Below are 20,817 nucleotides of genomic sequence, written 5' to 3' on the forward strand. Positions count from 1 at the left end.
AATCTTGTATGGGGGTCCACTCCCTGGCATGTTAACATGTTTTCAGATGGGGGTCTGCAGATAAATACATATTCATCTGGGGGGTCCTCCTGACATGAAAATGTTTGAGAACCACTGGTTTAAATAATTTAAAAAAATGTGAAACAAGCCCAAATAAGCAAGCAACTACACTTCAGAAACAAGCCCAAAAAGAACCGCAACCCGTAACTACCTTACAAGCTTACAATAAGCAGACATGGCAACACTGCCCGTTAGTTGGAGGAACCGAGGAAGGATTTACATTAATGTCATCAAGGATTAGTCGGTGATGTCATAGCCTGTCATGCGGAAGTGGTTCGCACCGTTAGCCCCTTCAATCACAGAACTGCTAGCCTCGATTTCTAGGCTTTTATTTAACAGAACTGCTTTACTTGTCTGTCCCTATAACTCTATGGTCTGTCCATAGTTTTCATAATCCTTGCACGCTCGCGAGATCTAGCATAGCGAGAGCTGGCGTTAAAACCACGCCTACTTAGGAGACCCCGGAATAGTGTTGCCATGTCGGCTTATTATAAGCGACTTTGGGCTTCTTTTTCTGTAAAGTTGCTTGTAAAAACTGGTATTTGCAGGTTGTTTTTTTGGGCTTGTTTCTAAAGTGTAGTTGCTTAGTTAGGCTTGCTTCTAAATATTTAAATTATTATTTAAACCAGTGGTTCTCAAATATGTTCATGAAAATGTTTTGTGCCAGGTAGCATTTGTGTTGTCAGAAAGAATGTTTCAAAAATGTTCCAAATATCCCACATTTTAGAGCAAGAGTTACCATATTTGAAAATAGCAGATTGACGCGTTGTCAGCTTGTAGATCGGCTATTTTCAAATATGCTTCCTTTGGGCTTGTTCTCTCCATGTTCTCCTAGACCTGGTTGCATATTTGTCTCACAAAATCTGGCAACACTACCCCGGAAGTGTGCCAGTGGCGACTGGCGAGCGATTAAGCGATTATTATTTGTATAAATCTATGGAGAGGCGTGGGATGATTGGCTGTCTTGGTAATATATATGTTAAGTATCTTAGTGTATCTTAAATCGACACGAGTGAGTAGTGAGTACTGTTCTATCCCTAGAATGGCAGTGTTATTACATACATGTCATGTGTTTGTATTACACAGTCATAGATCACTCCATGCTCTCCTGTCCTGTGGAGTGTATGTACTACCCTATTTTTTAACTCTATGGCAGTGGTTCTCAAACTTTTTCATGTCAAGGACCCCCAAATTGACACTTATTAGCCCGCAGACCCCCATTTGAAAAGATATGCCAGATATGACCCCACAAGAGAAGATTTTTACGGCTCTAGCAGTGATTCTCAACCTTTTTAATTTCAAGGACCTCCAGTTTGACATGCATTAGGGCTACACGGACCCCCATTTAATGGCATTTCTATCTCTGGGACCCCAATGTATATGGGAAAATCAATGTTAATTTAACTCTGAGAGTGTACATTTGTACACTCTCTGAGTTACAGACCCATAAGGGTCAATTTGGTGCCTATCTATCATTTAGCTGGGGACCCCTGAACTCCCTCAAGTACCCCTGGGGGTCCCCGGACCCCACTTTGAGAACCAATGCTCTATGGTACTACCAGAGCCGTATAGGGTTGCCATGTATACTTATTATAAGATACTTGGGGCTCGTTATTCCTGTAAAGTTGCTTGTAAATATTGGTGGTTGCGTTTTTTTGGGCTTGTTTCTAAAATGAAGTATTATTTATTATTTTTATTACGGTTGAAAACCAGTGGTTCTCAAACATCTCTAAATGAATATGTATTTGGACCCCCCCCCCCCCCCCCCCCCCCCCATCTGAAAGTATTTTGTTCCAGCCAAGGAGGGACCCTCATACAAGAATATCTTCAAATAGCTGTGATCCAGTCGCTTTTTTTGGGCTAGTTGTTTTCATAGACTTGGTTGTTTTTCTCGCATAACCTGGCAACACTGGTTATAAGGAGCTCTCTATGGACCAGAGCTAGCCTTGGATCAAGACCATCATAGATGTATTTGATCGAGTCTGACTTTTACTTTCGTATCTGCAAATGTCAAAATTGATCAAAAAGACATATGTGATAGTTTTTCTTGATCCAAGGCTAGACCAGAGCCACTACTATTCACCCAATGAATGATCTAAATGCTGCAACTTTGAGTCAACTCTTGTCAGTTTCATTTAAAATTTCCTTTTAAGGTTATGGCATTCACAGCAGCACTAAACACTGTAGCCTAAAAAAAACATTGGTTCGTGGGGTCCAGGGGTCCTTGAGGGGATGGGGGGTTTTGATGCTTATGGTTTTACATTAAAGCCATTATCTATTTCGAAAATAGCAGATATGTGTAAGCTCATAGCGCATCTCTTCGTGCTGTGAGAGCTTGTAGATCTGCTTTAAAAAAAAAACCTTGAACATTATTTTGTGCAAATCTTTATATATATATATATATATATATATATATATATATATATATATATATATATATATATATATATATATATATATATATATATATATTCTTTTTAAGCGAACACAACACAACACAAGCCAAATATACATCATTTTGGGGGTCCTCGACAGGAGTTATCTGATGGTTAAACCAAAGAATAGGACCCGCACACCGTCAGAATCTTGCAAAAAAAATGTAGCTAAATTCCTTTTTTCGCAGATTGATGATCTCAGAAAAACTGAAGAAATGAAGAAATCAGTTTTCCCACAAATCTATCTGCGGCCTGAAGTCCATCATTACCTCAAGAATGTCTTCTTAAACAATGAGGTGTGATACACTCATTATACACATCATACACAGCACACACAGCACACTAACAATGTACTCACATATTTATTAGTGTACCTGATTAAGACGCTGAACCCCTAATTGCTCCCGATGAGCAGGTTGGTGCCTTGCATGGTTTCCTCCACCGTCGGTGTGTGAATGGGTCAGTGGTGGAAAGTAACTAAGTACATGTACTTAAGCACTGTACTTAAGTACAATTCTGAGGTATTTGTACTTTACTTGAGTATTTCCAATTTCCAATACTTTTACCTCTACTCCACTACATCTCAGAGGCAAATATTGTACTTTTACTCCACTACATTTATTTGAAAACTTTAGTTACTAGTTACATTGCAGATATAAATTATGATATAATTAAACATACATTAACCACTTTAGCCCTATTTTATACATAGGCTATTTGAAAATAGCCGATCTACAAGCTCACAACGCGTCGCATCGCAACGCGTTGTGAGCTTGTAGATCTGCTATTTTCAAATATTTTGTACTTTTACTTTTGGTACTTTAAGTACATTTTGATGCCAATACTTTTGTACTTTTACTCAAGTAAAAGTGTGTGTGTGTGTGTGTGTGTGTGTGTGTGTGTGTGTGTGTGTGTGTGTGTGTGTGTGTGTGTGTGTGTGTGTGTGTCTGTTTCCTTTCTGTTCCAGCTGTTGTCAGCGGTAGGACAAGCGGAGGCCGAACGCCGGTTCGAGAAGCTGCTTGAATGCCTGTCCCACCCGCCATCATACACCTGCGTACGGGCCAGCACTCACCTAGCCTCTCTGGAGGAGATAAGGCAACAACTTGGTGAAGAGCTGAAGCAAGTAAGCCAGTGGCTTACTTAGAAGAAATAAAAGAGCGAAACAAGACCCAGAATCTAAAAGCCCAGCTAACAAGCCTCCTTACATGGTCTAATAATGGTGGCGTCCATGTGGATCTCGGATGTATATAGATTTTTGTCACATCCACACTGTGACGTGATATTAACCTCCAAATATAGTTATTTGCCTCTCCATTTGTTTCCAGTACAAAATATATATATAAGATTCTGACATTTACTTCCTTGGCTGTCTGGCAGCGTGCAAAGGAAATGTAGTGCTGATTGGTCCAGTGGTTCACGAGATTAGCTGTGGACAGACAGACACACAGACAGACCCTCTCCTAGACGACTCGCCTCCTAGAGCCACGCTGTAAAAAAAAAAAAAAAGAATGGGGAATCCGCTGGCGAGGGCGTGTCAATGCCCTCGCCACCAGATTGGAACTTTGATCAGATTCATCATTCTCCTTTTAGCCTTTTCAGAATCCTCTCTCTGTTGCAGCAGCAGATGTGCGGTTCTACAACAGGGGATGTTTCCCCAGAGATTCTCCTTCACCCACACATTCCAGATGTGCTGCTCCTTCCTGTCATCGGACCGAGGTATGCAAGGAATGCCTGCAGAACGTCTGCCAAAATGTGAAAGACGCTTTATAGACAGGCTCCAAATCACCAGTATCACTCCTTCCCATGGTTCTGGAGACATCTGAGGCCAAGCCACATGTCATTTTATGGCCTGACAGCAAAAATAGAAATAGAAATAGTATAGACCAGTGGTTCTCAAACTTTTTCATGTCAAGGACCCCCAAAATGTTTTTTTGGCTGCGGACCCCCCATCTCAAAAATGTTTTGTGCCAGGGATTTTTCAAAAATAGCAGATCTGCAAGCTCATAGCGCGGCACTCGGTGTCGCACTATGAGCTTGTATATCTGACATTTTTGAATAGCCAAAGGATAAGATATGGTTAAAGTGGTTAAAATGATTCTGAAGCTATATTAACTCATTTAGCTGGGGACCTCCTGGTACCCCCCCAAGAACCCCCGGTACATGCCATAAACATTCAATATGGGCTCACTCACTGACATTGAAATGGCAACAGAGCAATACGTTAACAATTAAAAGTGTGAATGAGGAACTCGGAGGATGATGATTATGGTGGTACCTTTTACATATCGCTGTTGTCGGGAAGAAACCTCTTATCTCCATGTTCTAACTTTTAGTGTTTTTTCGTAAATTTAAGCCCAACGTGATTATACTACATACAGTGTCACACAAAAGCATCTAAAGTAGCAGATCTACGAGCTGGAAACGACGCGTTTTGAGCTTGTAGATCAAGCCATTTTTGAATTAGAATCCTGAAAAGTCCCACTTTTGGACATTCAAGGTTTCCACCCGACAGAGACGATATATGTTATATTTATTTTTCAATCTTTTCTGCCTTTATTTGGATAGTACGGTTGAGATAGACAGGAAACAGGGAGAGATGCGGGGAGTGACACGCTGCAGCAAAGGTCGTCGGGCTCGGGAATCGAACCCGCGGCTCGCATTAGAGCCTATTATGCGCCTTAACCACTAGGCCGCTGGCGCCCCCAGAGAGATGATATATTTGACTTGGAACTGTAGTCTTTTGTTCCCAGGCCAGTGACTCAGCTGAGGTCTGAGGTGGTGGTCGGGGCGCTCTGTGGCAATGCGGTTCTGAGAGGTGCTCACGTCTTTGCTCCAGGGATCATCGCCACACCCAAGTGTAAGAGGGAAAAAAAACATAAAACAAGGTCAAATTGTATATTTTATTTTTGAGTGGTGGTGGCTTTGTCTGAGTGTCCGTATGTATGTATGTATGTCTGTATGTCCGTATGTCCGTGTGTCCACCAAGCTAACATTGGTCAAGCATCACGTGACGCGTGACAATATGTTGAAAGGGTGTGCTTTGGTTGGCTAGCGAGACGCATGACGAAATAGAGCCCTATAAATAGGTGTGTCACTTTGTTTACATGTTTCAAAGTGACATCAGTGCCATCAGCCAAGCTAACATTGGACATGTTAGCTTGGCTGATTGAACATGTTAGCCAAGCTAAGCAAGGCACCACTCACTTCACACAGGGTGTGATTTTTTTATAAACTATTTCAAGAACTGAGATTTTTGTGGTTCATTTTGTCAGACAAGCCCAGCAGTAGTATGGATGTGGCCTTGTAACGTTAATCCTACCTGTGGTGTGGTATTTATTATCAGTCATGAAAGGATGTGGCCTTGTAACGTTAATCCTACCTGTGGTGTGGTATTTATTATCAGTCATGAAGTGCGGAGATGCTGTGTCTGTCTTCTCTGACGTGGAGGGCAAATGCACGCGGGGAGCCAACAAGGACTTTCAGGGAAAGAAGGTGTTTCTGGGAAATGGAGTTTCTGAAATGGACCGCTCTAGAATCTTCTGCGCAGATGAACCCGTCAAGTAAGCAAGCTACAATGGTCACTATGATAAAACGTTATAATAATGTAACGGGGCGAGAAAATTAAGCAAACAGCATTTCAAGTCATAACTCTGCATGCATTTTGAGACTTACAGTTTGCAGATGGATTGTTGGCTAGCCTCTTGTGTAGTAAATGCCAACATGGTGCCCTGGTGTTACTGAAAGTTCTTGGTTCCTGCAATACCTGTGTGTGTCCAGAAGAGGGAGACAGTCGACCTTTATCTGGTGCCGCAAACAGCTGGCTGCACTAAGTGGACATGAGAATAAAAACAACTCCATTGTATTTCAGGGGTGTTGGCATCCGCATGGTAGAACCACTCTACCAAAGTCCTTGCTTTGATGGAGTACTTCCTAGCTTGGCATTCCTTCAGGTATTTCTTCTCTTTCTTTTCTTCTGGGAATGTTTCAAACACAAACTCAGTGACTTGCTAGAGCAATGCTCACAACTCGATAGATAATGTAAAGTGTTTGTGTTTTTCACTGTGTAGAACCTCCCGTCTGTATTGGTGGGACATGTTCTGGGGCCTCGCCCTGGAGAACGCATCCTGGACATGTGTGCTGCTCCTGGGGGGAAGACGTGCCACATCGCTGCCCTCATGGGGGATCAGGTGAGCCTCTCTTAACCACTCAGAGAACTGGACTGTTACAACTGTACTTTTTGGGCCACTTTTTCAGTTTACACCAAATCTCTGAGCCAAAAATAGCCGATCTACAAGCTGAGCTGGGGAAAGTTCTTTCTGGGGAAAGTTTTCCCTAGAATACGGATGCTGGAGTTTAAGTAGTTAAAAGGGACATTTCACTATGGGTATGCCACTGTACAAATAGAACTGGAATATGAAATCATGATATGAGAAGGTCGATGGCCAGACAGCTCATCGCCCACGTAATGGCAAACGCCCCAGTTCGATTCGAGCTTGAGACTCACGCTGCGTGTCCTTCCAGCCTCCACCCTCAGTCTATTGTCTCTCTACTGTCATTTCTGAACAATGCAGCAAAGTTCTGTCCCAGAAAATAAATGAATATATGAGATTATGTGTTCAGCGTTTGGTTGAGGAAATCTTAGCATACTGCGAGGTCTCAAACCAAGCTGAAAGTAAACAGCCCAGGGTGGTCAACACTGTGACGATATATGCATAGTTGAGTATCACGATTATACCTCTCGTAAGGAATTGTATTGATTTAGATTTAGTATATTGAGGAAGAAGTTATATGGCTGCTTATATCTAACCTTTATATTATACCATCCCTTATAATACTTCTACAATACATTATGATATGTGTCAGCTTGTAAGAGCCTAGATGTCTCCACTAGGCCTAATAGCTATTGTTTTGGTACAGCCTATCTTGTTATGGTTCAGTTTGTCCTACAGTATAACTATGATCTCTGCCCTGTGCTCGAGGCAGAACTACCGTACCACTGACATGAGTGTTAATGTACTTCTGACCATGATATCATGTACATAAAGCATAACCACCTCCACCTAGAATATTGTCTCGACTCCTATATGCCTTATCGATTGCTGATTGATCAGAATTCCACAACAATATACTTTTTTGTGTACGGTATGTTTTGTACACATTCTAACCACTTAAATCCTATCTACTTCAATATTGCTTCGTGGCATTCATAAATCTAAAACATCACATCTATCGCATGAATTGCCATCACGTGATTGCTAGTTCCGTTTTTCTTTCTCTATGACTGTGTCTTGCTCCACGAAGTTACTGCAGACTGCAGACAATGTATTGCAGCTAATTGACCTGAAGGTGGAGCTGTTGCATTGCTCCTTTTTCTGCATTGTTTGTTGTGACTCCTGTGGCTTGTATCCCCCACAGGGTGAAGTGTTGGCCCTGGATAGGATCCAAAACAAGGTAGAGCGCATTCGTCAGAACGCCCAGATGTTGCGCCTGCACTGTATCAAAGCGTATTGCTTCAACAGCACCCGGGCTGTGAGCAGCAGTGACCCGGCCCAGGAAACCGAAGGTATCAGAATGTCAACATGGACTCCATGTTGGCTCCACTCTGCTCTGAATAAACCCAGGACACACACAGTACATAGACAGCAGCAGCGCTGTTCTTTTCTAGTCCAGCCGAAATAACTTTGGCTCGGTCCTCTGGCTCCTGTTCTTTGCCACTGTCACTCGGGAGACTTCCCGTTAAGCCATTTAGACCGGGAACGCATCTGTGTCATTTTTTGATTTCTTTGGCTATTCCAAAAAATAGCAGATATACAAGCTCATAGCGCGGCACTCGGTGCCGCGCTATGAGCTTGTATATCTGCTATTGTTTTTTTTAAATAGTGGAAAATGTGTGCAAATCTTTGGATATTATACATTTTTAGCTCAAATCTTTGCTTCTGCATGGGGGTCCCTGGGATAAAATATTTTGAGATAGGGGTCCTCAGCCAAATACATATAATTTTGGGTGGTCCTTGACATGAAAAAGTTTGAGAACCACTGATATTATAGCAACATAAGTTTAAAAAAAAACTGTAAAAAATGTTTGCTTTAAAAAACATACAATCAAAGATTTGCTAAAAAAAAATCATGATTTTTCCCCCCAAAAAATGCAGATCTACAAGCTTGTATATCTGCTATTTTTGAACAGCCCAAAGTATAAAATAATGGTTAAAGTGGTTAAAATCTAAAATGACAGATCGCTTTCCCGGTCTTAATGGGCTAAACATTGACTCTTTATATAACAGCCCGCGTGTGTTACAGGACCTCCCTTCCTCCCTGAGAGTTTCGACCGGGTGCTGCTGGACGCCCCATGCAGTGGCCTGGGCCAGAGACCCAACATGGCCAACACCTGGAGCCTCAAGGAGATGTGCTCCTATCAGCCACTGCAACGCAAGTTGTTTCAAGCTGTGAGTTTTGATCGGTGGTGGAACGTAACTACAAGTACATGTACTCAAGTACTGTACTTAAGTACAATTTTTAGGTGTTTGTACTTTACTCGAGTATTTCCAATTTCCAATACTTTTACTTCTACTCCACTACATCTCAGAGGCAAATATCGTATTTTCACTCCACTACAATTATTTGAAAACTTTGTAAATTTGATTATTATTACAAAACATATGGTAACCACTTCAGCCGTATGTCGGCCATTTGAAAATAGCAGATCTACAAGCTCACAATGCGTCGCGAAAAGATACATTTGAAAATGTGAGATGGGACATTTTGTATAATGATACTTTTACTTTTGGTACTTCAAGTACATTTTGATGCAAATACTTTTATAATTTTACTCAAGTGCATTTTGAATTCCAGACTTTTATAGTATTTCTACATTGCAGTTACTTTGTACGTTACTTATTACATTACTTAAGTAAAACATTTGAGTACTTTTTCCACCACTGGGTGACTCTCTGTCCAGCTCGGCTTCATCAGTACACGATAAACATCTACTGTGAATATCTATGGGCGTTTCATGATATTGGCACTGACTCATTGTGGCCAATAGATGGCAGCGTGGGACTATCGCGGCCTATCGCTTTGTCGGTTTCATGAAAGCTTCCACCCTAAAACAACTGTAACATTAGATATCCCTGTCATGCAGTATTAAGCCATTCCATATTTTATATCATCGCTGTCGTGTCGGGCAGAAACCTCATATCTCCATGTTTCAAATGTTAATGTTTTTCCGTAAATGAATGCCCTACTTAGTAGTGAAAATAGCCGATCTACAAGTTGCAACGCACTGTGAGCTTGTAGATAGTCTATTTTCACTATTTTAAAATGTTTTTCAATAAAAAGTAACTGTTTTGGACGTACAAGGTTTCCACCCGACAGCAACGACGTGACAGCAACGAGATGCCTCTCCCACAAAAAAAGGGATGAAAAGGGGGAAAAAGGGATGCTAAGGTTCAAGTGGTTAATGTAAAAAGAAAAATCCTATCACACAAAGATTTGGCCCACCCCGCTGTTGAAGACCCCTCTTTTAAATGGTTGGCTATGGTGTATGTAGTAGATGAGTTACTATGGGGAGATTACGGTTTAATGCAGAGGACATTATTCATTCCAGTGACACACAGTGCTCCATCAATGTCCAATACCTTTCTTCAAGACCATTCAATATGTAGGCTGCAGAGACTGAGTTTAGACATATTTATACTGTATGTGTCATAAATGTGTTTTGTAGGCATTTTTTTTGCTTTCATTTAGACTGGACAATGTCAAGACACTTATCTCATAACAACACAATCTTAAACCCCACTGACTTCAATTATTAAATTAAAGTTAAATATTTAAAGAATATACTGTATAATTACATGTTAATTATATTGGCCTACTGGCGGTTAAGCATAAATTTGATTCTGATCAGTCCTGCAGTTTGCGAGATTAGCTCTCCACACACCCACACACACACACACACACACACACACACACGCGCGCGCGTTCTTATAGATGGCTAGCCCACTGTTTCATCGGGTCCGGAGACCACCGGGGGACTCTCTCTTACGGGTCTGTAACTGTCAGAGTTAAATGAACACTGGATTTTACAGTGTAGATTGGGATCTCAGGAGATAACCCATTGTACACTCTCTGGAGTTCCAGACCCGTAAAAAGGGTCCATTTGGACCACTGGTGGTCCCCATACCCGACGTTGTGAACCAGTGGGGTTGCCACCTGCAGAGCTTTGTGGTCAAAAGTTCTCAAAGTAATTTATTATGAATATATATCTTCTCTGTCGGGTGGAAACCTCATTTCAGACAGACAACTCTTGCATTGAATAAAATATTTATTGAGCATAAATAGAGCATAAATATTTAAGCATATTTGGCATCACGGCTCTGTCGCATTTAATTCATTCCCTGTAAGCATGAATTATAATAAATGATTTGCCAGCTAGATTTCACAGGGAATGGAATGAAATAGACCCCCATCAGGGAATCATAGAAGCACAGCCCACAGGTGGATGCTGGGGTGGTGGTGGGAGCAAAAACAACTTCATCATAGAGCAGTGCACAAAGCAGCAAGATGGCAGAGCAGCAGCATGAAGAATGAGCTGTGAGCAGGGAGGTTTAAATAGCCCGCCCCAATCAGATGGAGAGAGCATGTGACTGATCAGCTCCGTTGAGTTGTCTGCCTGAACTAGCTCTGCAGGCTTCGCATCATACGTCCAAAACTGTTACTTTTCAGGATTCAAATTCAAAAGCAGCAGATCTTCAAGCTGGAAACGCGTCGCTTCACGCCACGTTTCCAGCTTGTGGATCTGCTACTTTTCATGCTATCGTGTGACGCTGTAGTATGATCAAGTAGGGCGTTCATTTACGAAAAAAAAACACAAAAAGTTAGAATTAGATAAGAGTTTCTTCCCCGACAGCAACGATATATAATATATATGTATATATATGTGTATGATTGCAGGCCGTGCAGCTGTTGAAGCGGGGCGGCGTCCTGGTGTACAGCACCTGCACTGTGACTCTGGCAGAGAATGAAGAGCAGGTAGCCTGGGCCCTCAAAGTATTTCCCTGCCTCACTCTACAACCCCAGGTAAAGCACCATTATATTATAAATAACTACATTATGTTGACCTGAGGCCGATTCTGACTTATTTTCATTATTTAAAAAAAATAGCAGATCTACAAGCTTATAGCGCGGCACTTGGTGCACAGGTAAAGCACCATTATATTATAAATAACTATATTAAGTTTAAACAAAGCATTTCCCTGCCTCACTCTACAACCCCAGGTAAAGCACTGCCATGTGGAAGTATACGCACATGAGCCCAAGAAGCCTAGTTGTCGGGCAGAAACCTTGTATCTATTCTAAATATTTAAACTTTATACGTTTTTTTCACCCGTAAATTATTGCCCTACTTATGTAACTTGTACTTGTATAAAAGTGTTATACAAGTACATAGCAAAAATGGCCAATCTACAAGCTTGCAACGCGTTGCGAGATGTGACACGATGTGAAACTGGTTAATTCTGTCTGTTGGACTTATAAATATTGAACCAATGAAAAGTATTAACAGAGCTTGTGACTAAATAATAACAACAATGGATCCATTGATTGGAATACAGTTTTTTTTCTTCAGATTTCCTGAAAAGTAACGCTTGTAGACATACAAGGTTTCCGCCCAATAAAGTTTATGTCCGTCTTTCTTTTCTGTCTGTCTCTCAGGAGCCTCACATTGGATCAGAGGGCATGCTGGGAGCGGGCCTATCACCCGACCAGCTGCGACTCCTCCAGAGGTTCAGTCCTGAGCTCAGCTGGGACCAGACGGAGCCAGACGGCTCCTCAGGGTCCCCGGTTCCCCTCACCGGCGACCAGGCTAACGCGGACACCATAGGCTTCTTCATCGCCAAATTCCTGAAGAGCTGACTACACTGTTGAAGAAGAACACGTTATCCCTGGTCTGTATACAGCAGCGGTATTGTTTGCACCAAGCGGCCTCTCACGCCACAGGACCACAGAGAGGAACGAGGTTGTTTACAGAACGACGCTCCGTCTGCTCAGACGGGACAGTGTGGATATCAGACACTCGCGGTGCTGTTTACGTCTCCCTCTCTGCGGCTGCTCTGTGAGCCATATAGGGGATGATGAGCTTTATAAACACCCAAGTGCAGGCGAGAGAGGGGCGACTGAACATGAGAGAAGCAAGACGTTGGGAGGGGGCGTTCTAATTAACGACGTGGCTTCCCAGCGGATCTCTGATGTCATGTTGATCACGACCTCATGTTGATGACGTCAGTCCCCGCCCAAACATGGTAATTATCCAGGGGACAGAAGGGCAGACGGACGGACACAAGGACACGGGCGCCTTTCGACTCGCCCCTAAAGCCCGGTCCGCACCAATGATTCAACAAGTTGCAACATAATTGCAATGGTTTCATTGCATCACGAATCGTTGGTGTGGACCGGGCTTCGGGCACCACTCCGTAAAAAGAACTGAGGAGAGAGAGAAGGCAGAGGGAGAGCCCACAGGGACAGAGGAGGAGAGACAGGGAGCCAATAGATATCGGCGAACGCAGCATTGCTTGCGTCGTCATACCAACAGTGACGACGCAGACGGCTGCCATGGCGACAGCGGATTTGTTGGCTGTGGGAGCGTGCCCGGATCAGGAAGTAGCGTGCAGAAAGAGGTCACGCAGGGTATTAACTATTTACTGCCTTTTACTAGTGGAGGCTTAGTGGACCAGCACAACTGGGGCTATTGTAAGATAAAAAGGATGCTGGTGTCTTAAGTACTCTCTCTCTCTCTCCCTGCATCAGTGCTGTTAAATCGTTGCCAAATTTAAATGGGGGTTGTATTTTCTGTGGGATTTCTGTGGAAGTCTTTAAATTGTGCCATTTGGTTGTGTGTTTTTTGCATTTCTTGCCTATATAAAAATTGTACTGTAAAAAAAAAATCTATTAAAATATTGGTGTTTACATTTTGCATGGACTCCTGTGGTTATTTCTTTCTTTTTTAAAGATTATTATTATTACTTTTTTTTTTAAACAATTAATTTTCAGGATTCAAATTCAAAAATAGCACAAAAGCATTAAAAAGTAGCAGATCTACAAGCTTGAAAGGCGGTGTGGTTTCGAGCTTGTGGATCTGCCACTTTTGATGCATTTGTGTGACACTGTATAATATGATCAAGTAGTAGGGCATTAATTTACAAAAAAAACACAAACGTTAGAATATGGAGATAAGAAGTTTCTGCCCGACAGCGACGATATATTTTCTGCTTTTCTCAGATAAGATTGTAGAGACGAGAGACAGAGAGAGAGAGAGAGAGAGAGAGGAGAGACATGCAAGACAAGATGGGACTCAGTTCCACAAACTGGCTGAGCCACCAGACAGGCAGCCCATCCATCCATCACTAATTCTTTCAATGGGGAGAGAGTGAATTATGGCACAGAAATCAATCTCCTGTATGGTATATAGATTAGGACTTAACAGTGGCTCGGGCGATCTGGCCCACACTGGCAGACCCACATGGATGTCACTTGCAATGGCATTCAAAAGACCTTGACAATGACCTCATGGCTCACATTCTCTTCCCGGGGATAACAGACCGCCGCTCAATCCATCAACACGATTGCATGTGAGTCACTGTGGGGCCGTTACCGAATCCACCTCCAAGCTCTGTCATGTGTTTTATGGAGCTGTCAAGTGATGATTAAAAATGGCAACTTTATTTATTGGGAGGTACAAATATTTAGAATTAGACTTGAGTCATACTATAAGCACCATTATATTTAGCAACATAAATGTTCTCTCTTACTATTCTGTCTGCTTTACACAGGACTGTGGTTATTATGGGAATATTCTATTTATTTGGCTATTTGTGTGTGGAGACACAGGGAAGGCAACATTTACCCAATTTAGATGCATCCACCTCAGCGCTATTGTTGTTCCTGTTGGCGTTGTCATGACGACTGAAAAGCCTGATTCATACGTCGAATAGCAGACCTACAAGCTCACAACGCCTCGCGGATGCGACGCGTTGCGAGCTTGTAGATCTGTTATCTTCGGCGTGCGGCGGAGCATAAATGAGGCCTCAAAAGGCTGGCAGGAGGCTCTGCTCTGCTGCGGATCCTCGGCAGAGTTTTAGATGACTATTTATAGACAACGGTTCTCTATCCATATGGATCGTCATCCTTTGGACCACACAACTCCTTGTTAGCACCAGTGGTGGAAAGTAACTAAGTACATATACTCAAGTACTGTACTTAAGTACAATTGTAAGGTATCTTTACTTTACTAAAGTATGTCCAAATTTTGATACTTTTACTTCTACACCACTACATCTCAGAGGCAAATATTGTACTTTTTTACTCCACTACAATTATTTGAATTACTTATATCTTATATTTATATAACGTGTGAAACGGGACACTCTGTATAATGAGTACTTTTGGTACTTGAAGTATATTTTGATGCGAGTACCTTTGTACTTTTACTTAATTACTTTAAGTACATTTTGAGTTTCTGTGTGATTCTGCATGGCGATATTATGGCGGTAAATGTGGGTACTTTTTCCAGCACTGATTGTTGTCATACATTCTGGGCATCATCGCATGCAGCCATACACACACACACACTGTAGTAAATGTAGACCACTTTTAAGTTCTTGTCCTCCACATAAATATCTTTTCTTGCCCATTTTATTCTTTGTATTTTTTACAATATGTACATACACCTGTACACTGTTAAAAAAAATGGTACTGCTACTATTGTAGCATAGAAACCGTTTCTCACTCAGTAATTGTAATTGCAAAACCAAACAGACTGGGGGGAATTGGTTGTGGATTACATTACCGTGCAGAATTTCATTCTACGATGCCTACTGTATGTTCAACTCAAATTCTCAAGATCACGTATTGATATTAAAGTGAAATTTCAAAATGTCACATTGATATCAAGTTCTGCACTGCTGACCTCTTAAAACAAGGGTTCTCACACCTTTCCATTTAAAAGGACAGCCATAGCCTAGGTTTTCTTTTTTTTCCTTTTTCGAATAGGCGAATTACACCTGTTCTTGAGTATCATTGCTGAGCACACTTGTCTGACATCTTGTCTACTAGTTGGCTTAGTGACTTGAAATTGACCATAACGTATAGTATAGAATTGAAGTGAAGTATACAATTGCAATGATAATAGAGCACAGAACCACTTTTTTTTTGTGGTAAAACCTTGGAATTGTTTCTGTATCACAAATATACTTGAATTTGCAGTGAGGAAAACATTTCTGACTGCACCCCTAGAATTGACATTCTTTATACTATGAAGTCAAATAGAAATGAAAACACGAAAAAGTCATTAGAAAATGGGTCAAACTTAATAAAAGACAAACCTCCATGGAGTAAGATACATACGTTGCAATGACATATCAAATCTATTTCACTTGACACCAATGAATCAGTAAAAGTGCTTAAACGGAGGTTGTATCAATGCTATAAAATGTTCCTGGAACCTTTATAAATAGAACAGTACTGCATGTAAGACAGGAATTTAGTTCAGAAATCTTATGTCTTGTTAGGTAAGACTAAGGTGCGTCTCCAAGAGGAGACATCAGCATTAAGAGGAACACATATCTGAAATCATTGACGCAGAGTTGCATACCTTAAAATCAAAGGAAGTACTGTAAGTCAGTGGTTCTCAACCTGTGGGTCGGGACCCCCAAATGATTTTGGGGGGGGGGGGGGGGGGGTCCCCAGATGACAGTGAAGTGACAATTTAAGGACTTTTAAGACCTTAGGACCTTAAGAAAGAAAGGAAAGAAAAAGACCATTACTGCATGAAAAGTAATCGACAAACTATACTATAAAAAACGGTCAAACATTGGCCAAATAATATAAGAGGCAAAAATGTTGTAAATAGCCAAGCCTGTAGATCTGCTATTTTCACCGTTTAACTAAATGTAATGCCTACAATTCCTCAAAAGAAAAGAAATAAAGAAAAGAAAAAAGACACTTGATCTGCTATTTTCAAAATATGTATCTGTGGAACCGAGTCAAACTAAATGTAATGCCTCAACTCCTACAATTCCAAGAGTGTGGGGTCCCCAGTTCAAATAAGACTATTTTGGGGGGTCGCGGCCTGAAAAGGTTGAGAACCACTGCTGTAAGTAACCAATACAATTCAACCAAGAAGAACACCTGCAAATACAGCATCAAACTCCTTCGGTTTCCCCACTTCTCCGAGTCGACCCTAGCAGTAGTCTGAAGGAAGAACATTATTCAAGTGGTAGTGAGCAAAAAGAAAACAAAAATTCAAAAATGCTAATCACAGAAAGCACAGCTCAGTACAGAAAATAAATTCTGCTTTTGTGTCATGCTTTATCCAACACAGGTTTAAAATATGCATCTTTTGAGAATATCCATGCATATCCACACAGGAACAACCGTCTATGCATAGATACACTCATATATTTTATATATATATATATATATATATATATATATATATATATATATATATATATATATATATATATATATATATATATATATATATATGATCTGTTTCTACATACAGTAATCAAAATACTACTGTTGCTACAGATGCAACAGTCTTTTACAAAGGAAGCATACATAAAGGGGGGGCAGGGGTATTGGGGTTTAGCAGCACAACGGGAGAACAGAACGATTCTTCAAGAGGAAGTGGAGTGAATCAAAATTAGATTGTCTATGTGTGTGTGTGTGTGTGTGTGTGTGTGTGTGTGTGTGTGTGTGTAGATTTTTGGGTTTGGTCCGTCACTGGTGGATGTAGGAGTCTCTGGCCCAGTCCCCCGTGTCGCCCCTCTTTTTGGGGGCCACCTCTCCCTCTCGGTCCCTGTCCCTGTCTCGGTCGTAGTAGTGGTGATGGTGGTCGCGGGCCGGCCGGTGGTGGTGATGCGAGCGCTGTTTGTTGCGCTCGTTGTGGTCCTGCTCGTGCTCCTTGGAGCGGTGGTGTCCCGGGCCCGGCGTGTGGCCGGGCTCCTCGGCTCCCCCCCCGCCCCCGCCGCCGCCGCCGCCACGGTGGTGGTGGTGGTGATGGTGGTTGTGGTCCCGGTGGGGCAGATAGCGCTGCTGCTGATGCTCCGGGGGCCCCTCCCCGTGTCCGTCCTCCTCGTCCCCCTCCTCGTCCTCCTCTTCCTCTTCCTCCCCTCCTCGGCGGAGGAGCTGCTGGGCTCTGCTGGGCTCGATATAGGCAGAGTCCCTGCTCTCGCGGCTCTCCCGGCTCTCGGGGGTCTCCGAGTCCAAGGTCTCCTGCCGGGAGTGGCCCCTGGTGCGTCCGCTGTGGTGGTGATGGTGGTGGTGGTGGTGGTTGTGTGGCTCAGTCCTGGTGGCCGAGGAGGAGGCGGTGCGGTGGTGGATGTGCTTGGGTCTCCTGGACGATTCTGTCCTCAGTGGCCTCTCCTCCTCGTTGACCTCCCCCTCGCCCCCCTCCTCCTCCTCCTCATCCTCCCCGTGCTCCTCCTCGCCCTCGGCGTCGGCCTGCTCTTGGTTCTGGCGGTGGTTGTGATGATGGTGGTGGTGATGGTGATGCTGGTGGTCGTCCCTGGAGCCCGTCCTCTCCACTAGAGCTTTATGATCCCCTTTCTGCTCTGCCCCGCTGCCCTGGGGTTAGCAATGCAACACACGTTAGTACGGGTTAGACACACACAGCACACAACGTGTAAACACACACACACACAAACACAATCAAACCCATGCACAGTTTTGGACCCCTTTCATGGACCGGTCATAACAGGGTAAAGACAGCTGCAGCTAATACGATGACTAGTGGGTGTATTACATTTAGGTATACCAGTTAGAAAGCATTTTGTCGCTGTCGAGGATAAACCTTGTATGTCCAAAACCGTTACTAGCTCTTGTTAATACTTTTCATTGGTGCAATATTTATAGAATCACAATCTTATCCACTTTCACTTTTCAAGTAATAAAATAATACAAAAAAATAAAAAAATGATACTTTTGTGAAACACTGGAGTGCTTTTGTGTAACACTGTCTGCCCGACAGGCTGCAACGAATGGAAGCTAGCACTTTGGCATACCTAAATCAAACACACTCATTATTAATGCATCCGTCTCTTTACTGCTATGAGAATCCATTAATGGACACTCTTCACTCTCATTATTGGCATTACATATTGGATTCGCACACACAGGCAAAACGCTTAAACATGAAATCCAAAACACACACACACACACTTGCATTGTGCACGGCGCACACACACACACACACACACACACACACACACACACACACACACACACACACACACACACACACACACACACACACACACACACACACACACACACACACACACACACACACACACACACACACACACACACACACACACACACAGCGAGGTTGAGTGTCAATTAACCTCTGCGATTTGACAGTGTACGTATCAGCCGTCCATTGAAGGCTGACTATGGTCCTGGAGGTGGTGATTTCCCTGGTAACTCAGGGGTTAATTCAGGGGGGCCATTTGAACCCAAAATGTATAGTGTAGAACAGTGGTTCTCAAAGCGGGGGTCTAACAGGTGTCCTTGAGAGGGCTCCTGGGGGTCCCAGCTAAATTATTAAGCACCACAAAGGAAACTAGCCTTCAGGCTTTCTTGTGTATTCATGCTTTTGAATTCATTTTCAATAAAGTGCTCAATTGGTAGTTAGGAACCAACTTGCAGGTATGTAACTCAGAGAGTGTACAAATGGAACCAAAGGGACCCTCACTGGTCCTTTTGGTTCCATTTGTACAATCTCCGAGTTATGGGGGTCCGTCGCCTAATTGCACACCAAACTGGGGTCCTTCGAATAAAAAAGGTTTGAGAGCCCCTGGGTCTAGGTGGCTCAGGGTTGATCGTCTCCAGGACCAGGGCTGACACCCCATGGAGTCAGTCTACTACTACGGTCACCTCACTCACCACACTTAAACATTCACACGTCAACCTCAATCTTCTTCCTCCTCCTCCACAGCTGCCATAAAACCAGCAAATTCCACATTCTCAACATTTTCATTTTCATCCTTACAGTTCCCATTGTGAAGGCAGTGGACAGAGACATGGTACAGGGGGAGGGAAGGGACAGTGATTGCACATTTTTAGATCATGTGAAAATGTATTGAAACGACCCAACGTGAATAAGCATTACGTGCAAAAACACAACAAATGATGAAGATGCAAGATACATTGTCGTGTAATTAGAGCTATTGTTTTTTTTGGGTTTGTGTGCTTTCGTTAAAGTCAAACCACCAAGCAAACGTGAACGGCCAGTGAGAGTAAAAGCAAGGGTTTGAATTAGGACTGCACGGCATACTTTGTGTATGGCCGTATTTTTAAGATGAATTTAACCCAACCACCAACCGGATGGTGTCAAGTTAATTAACGATGATGAGTGATGATGCCAGTCAAAGAACTTCCACTTCCACCATTCAGCGAAACAGCAGACGGGTAGACAAAATCACTGAGACTAATAATTGTTAGAGATGTAACACCTCACCAATGTATGGAGTTACATTATGGAAAAACTCTCCCAAATCTTAATTGTGCTTAAGAACCACATAATTATTTTTAACATTGTCTCTGTCGGGTGGAAACCTCATGTCCAAAACTTGGCAAAAGTGGCTTCGTGCAGCATTTCGAGCTTGTATATCTGCTACTTCTGCTACTTTTAGTAGCAGAAGTAGCTGTAGTGGGCGTAAATTTAAATGTAAAATATGTAAATAAGAGGTTTCTGCCCGACAGCAACGACATACTATTATAGCCTACTTCCCAAAACGTCCCAATATTGTGCAGTCCTGTAGCTTCAACCCTCATGCCAACCCCCCCCCCCCACCTCCCTCCCCAAACTCCATCTTCTACTGGACTTTCTCTAACCATCACGGCATACTGTACTCTGCCCTGCAGCTTCCCTCCTCTCTCTCTCTGAACCCCTCGGGCACTTTCTACTCCTCGTCCTGTGGTGTTCTGTCCTGCTCAGTGGGCTGTGTGTCCAGGCTGTCTGCCCGTCTCCCTGGAGCCCGCTCTGTGCTCCGTGTCAGAGCGGAGGAGGAGGAGGGAGGGGGCCTTCGTTGGCCCTGAGCCTGGACAGCACCTCCTGTACCTGCCATGGTTGTTATAGTTTTGCATTTTTCATTTAGTATTTTGTTTTCAATTACACAAGTTTACACGAGTTTTTTTTTAAGCAGGTTTGCTAGTTTAGTTTAGGCTTCGTTTTAGTTTACATTTAATTCATTTTAGTGTTATTTTTGTAACATGGATTGTTATCGCTTTTTTATTTATATTTTTAAGCCTATAGTTTTTG

General features: G+C 42.7%; 2 protein-coding genes across 6 annotated transcripts in view; one reads left to right on the forward strand and one right to left on the reverse strand.

Annotated features, from left to right (window-relative positions):
• The first annotated feature begins 932 nt into the window (after positions 1–932).
• Positions 933–13,464, forward strand: nsun6 (NOP2/Sun RNA methyltransferase 6). Of its 3 annotated transcripts, none has more exons than XM_084048776.1 (12): positions 933–1,027; positions 2,684–2,791; positions 3,463–3,618; positions 4,114–4,211; positions 5,246–5,352; positions 5,899–6,055; positions 6,364–6,445; positions 6,563–6,682; positions 7,911–8,058; positions 8,796–8,941; positions 11,448–11,573; positions 12,207–13,464. In XM_084048776.1, exons 2-12 carry the CDS (start codon positions 2,711–2,713, stop codon positions 12,405–12,407), a joined length of 1,422 nt encoding a protein of 473 aa, XP_083904902.1. In that variant the 5' UTR covers positions 933–1,027; positions 2,684–2,710; the 3' UTR covers positions 12,408–13,464. The 3 variants fall into 3 exon arrangements, with proteins under 3 accessions (XP_083904902.1, XP_083904903.1, XP_083904904.1); XM_084048777.1 differs by having other exon boundaries at positions 4,117–4,211; XM_084048778.1 differs by lacking the exon at positions 2,684–2,791 and having other exon boundaries at positions 974–1,027.
• A 3,583-nt stretch (positions 13,465–17,047) lies between these two features.
• Positions 17,048–20,817, reverse strand: part of cacnb2a (calcium channel, voltage-dependent, beta 2a) — a 117,733-nt gene continuing 113,963 nt past the window's right edge. For all 3 annotated transcript variants that reach the window (XM_084049001.1, XM_084049000.1, XM_084049002.1), the window contains one exon: positions 17,048–18,119. In XM_084049001.1, the coding sequence (XP_083905127.1) occupies positions 17,274–18,119 (846 nt within the window). In that variant the 3' untranslated portion in view covers positions 17,048–17,273. The remainder of the gene's footprint in view (positions 18,120–20,817) is intronic.

Source organism: Gymnoscopelus microlampas (assembly GCF_963454915.1).
Source record: "Gymnoscopelus microlampas genome assembly, chromosome: 22".
Lineage (NCBI taxonomy): Eukaryota > Metazoa > Chordata > Actinopteri > Myctophiformes > Myctophidae > Gymnoscopelus > Gymnoscopelus microlampas.

What these genes read in the sequence shown, in the direction of transcription:
- nsun6 (XM_084048776.1), top strand. Translation starts at nt 2,711, where the DNA reads ATGAAGAAATCAGTTTTCCCACAAATCTATCTGCGGCCTGAAGTCCAT. An exon ending in ATGTCTTCTTAAACAATGAG is followed by an intron (nt 2,792 to 3,462) that starts GTGTGATACACT and finishes TTTCTGTTCCAG; the next exon opens with CTGTTGTCAGCGGTAGGACA. An exon ending in TTGGTGAAGAGCTGAAGCAA is followed by an intron (nt 3,619 to 4,113) that starts GTAAGCCAGTGG and finishes TCTCTGTTGCAG; the next exon opens with CAGCAGATGTGCGGTTCTAC.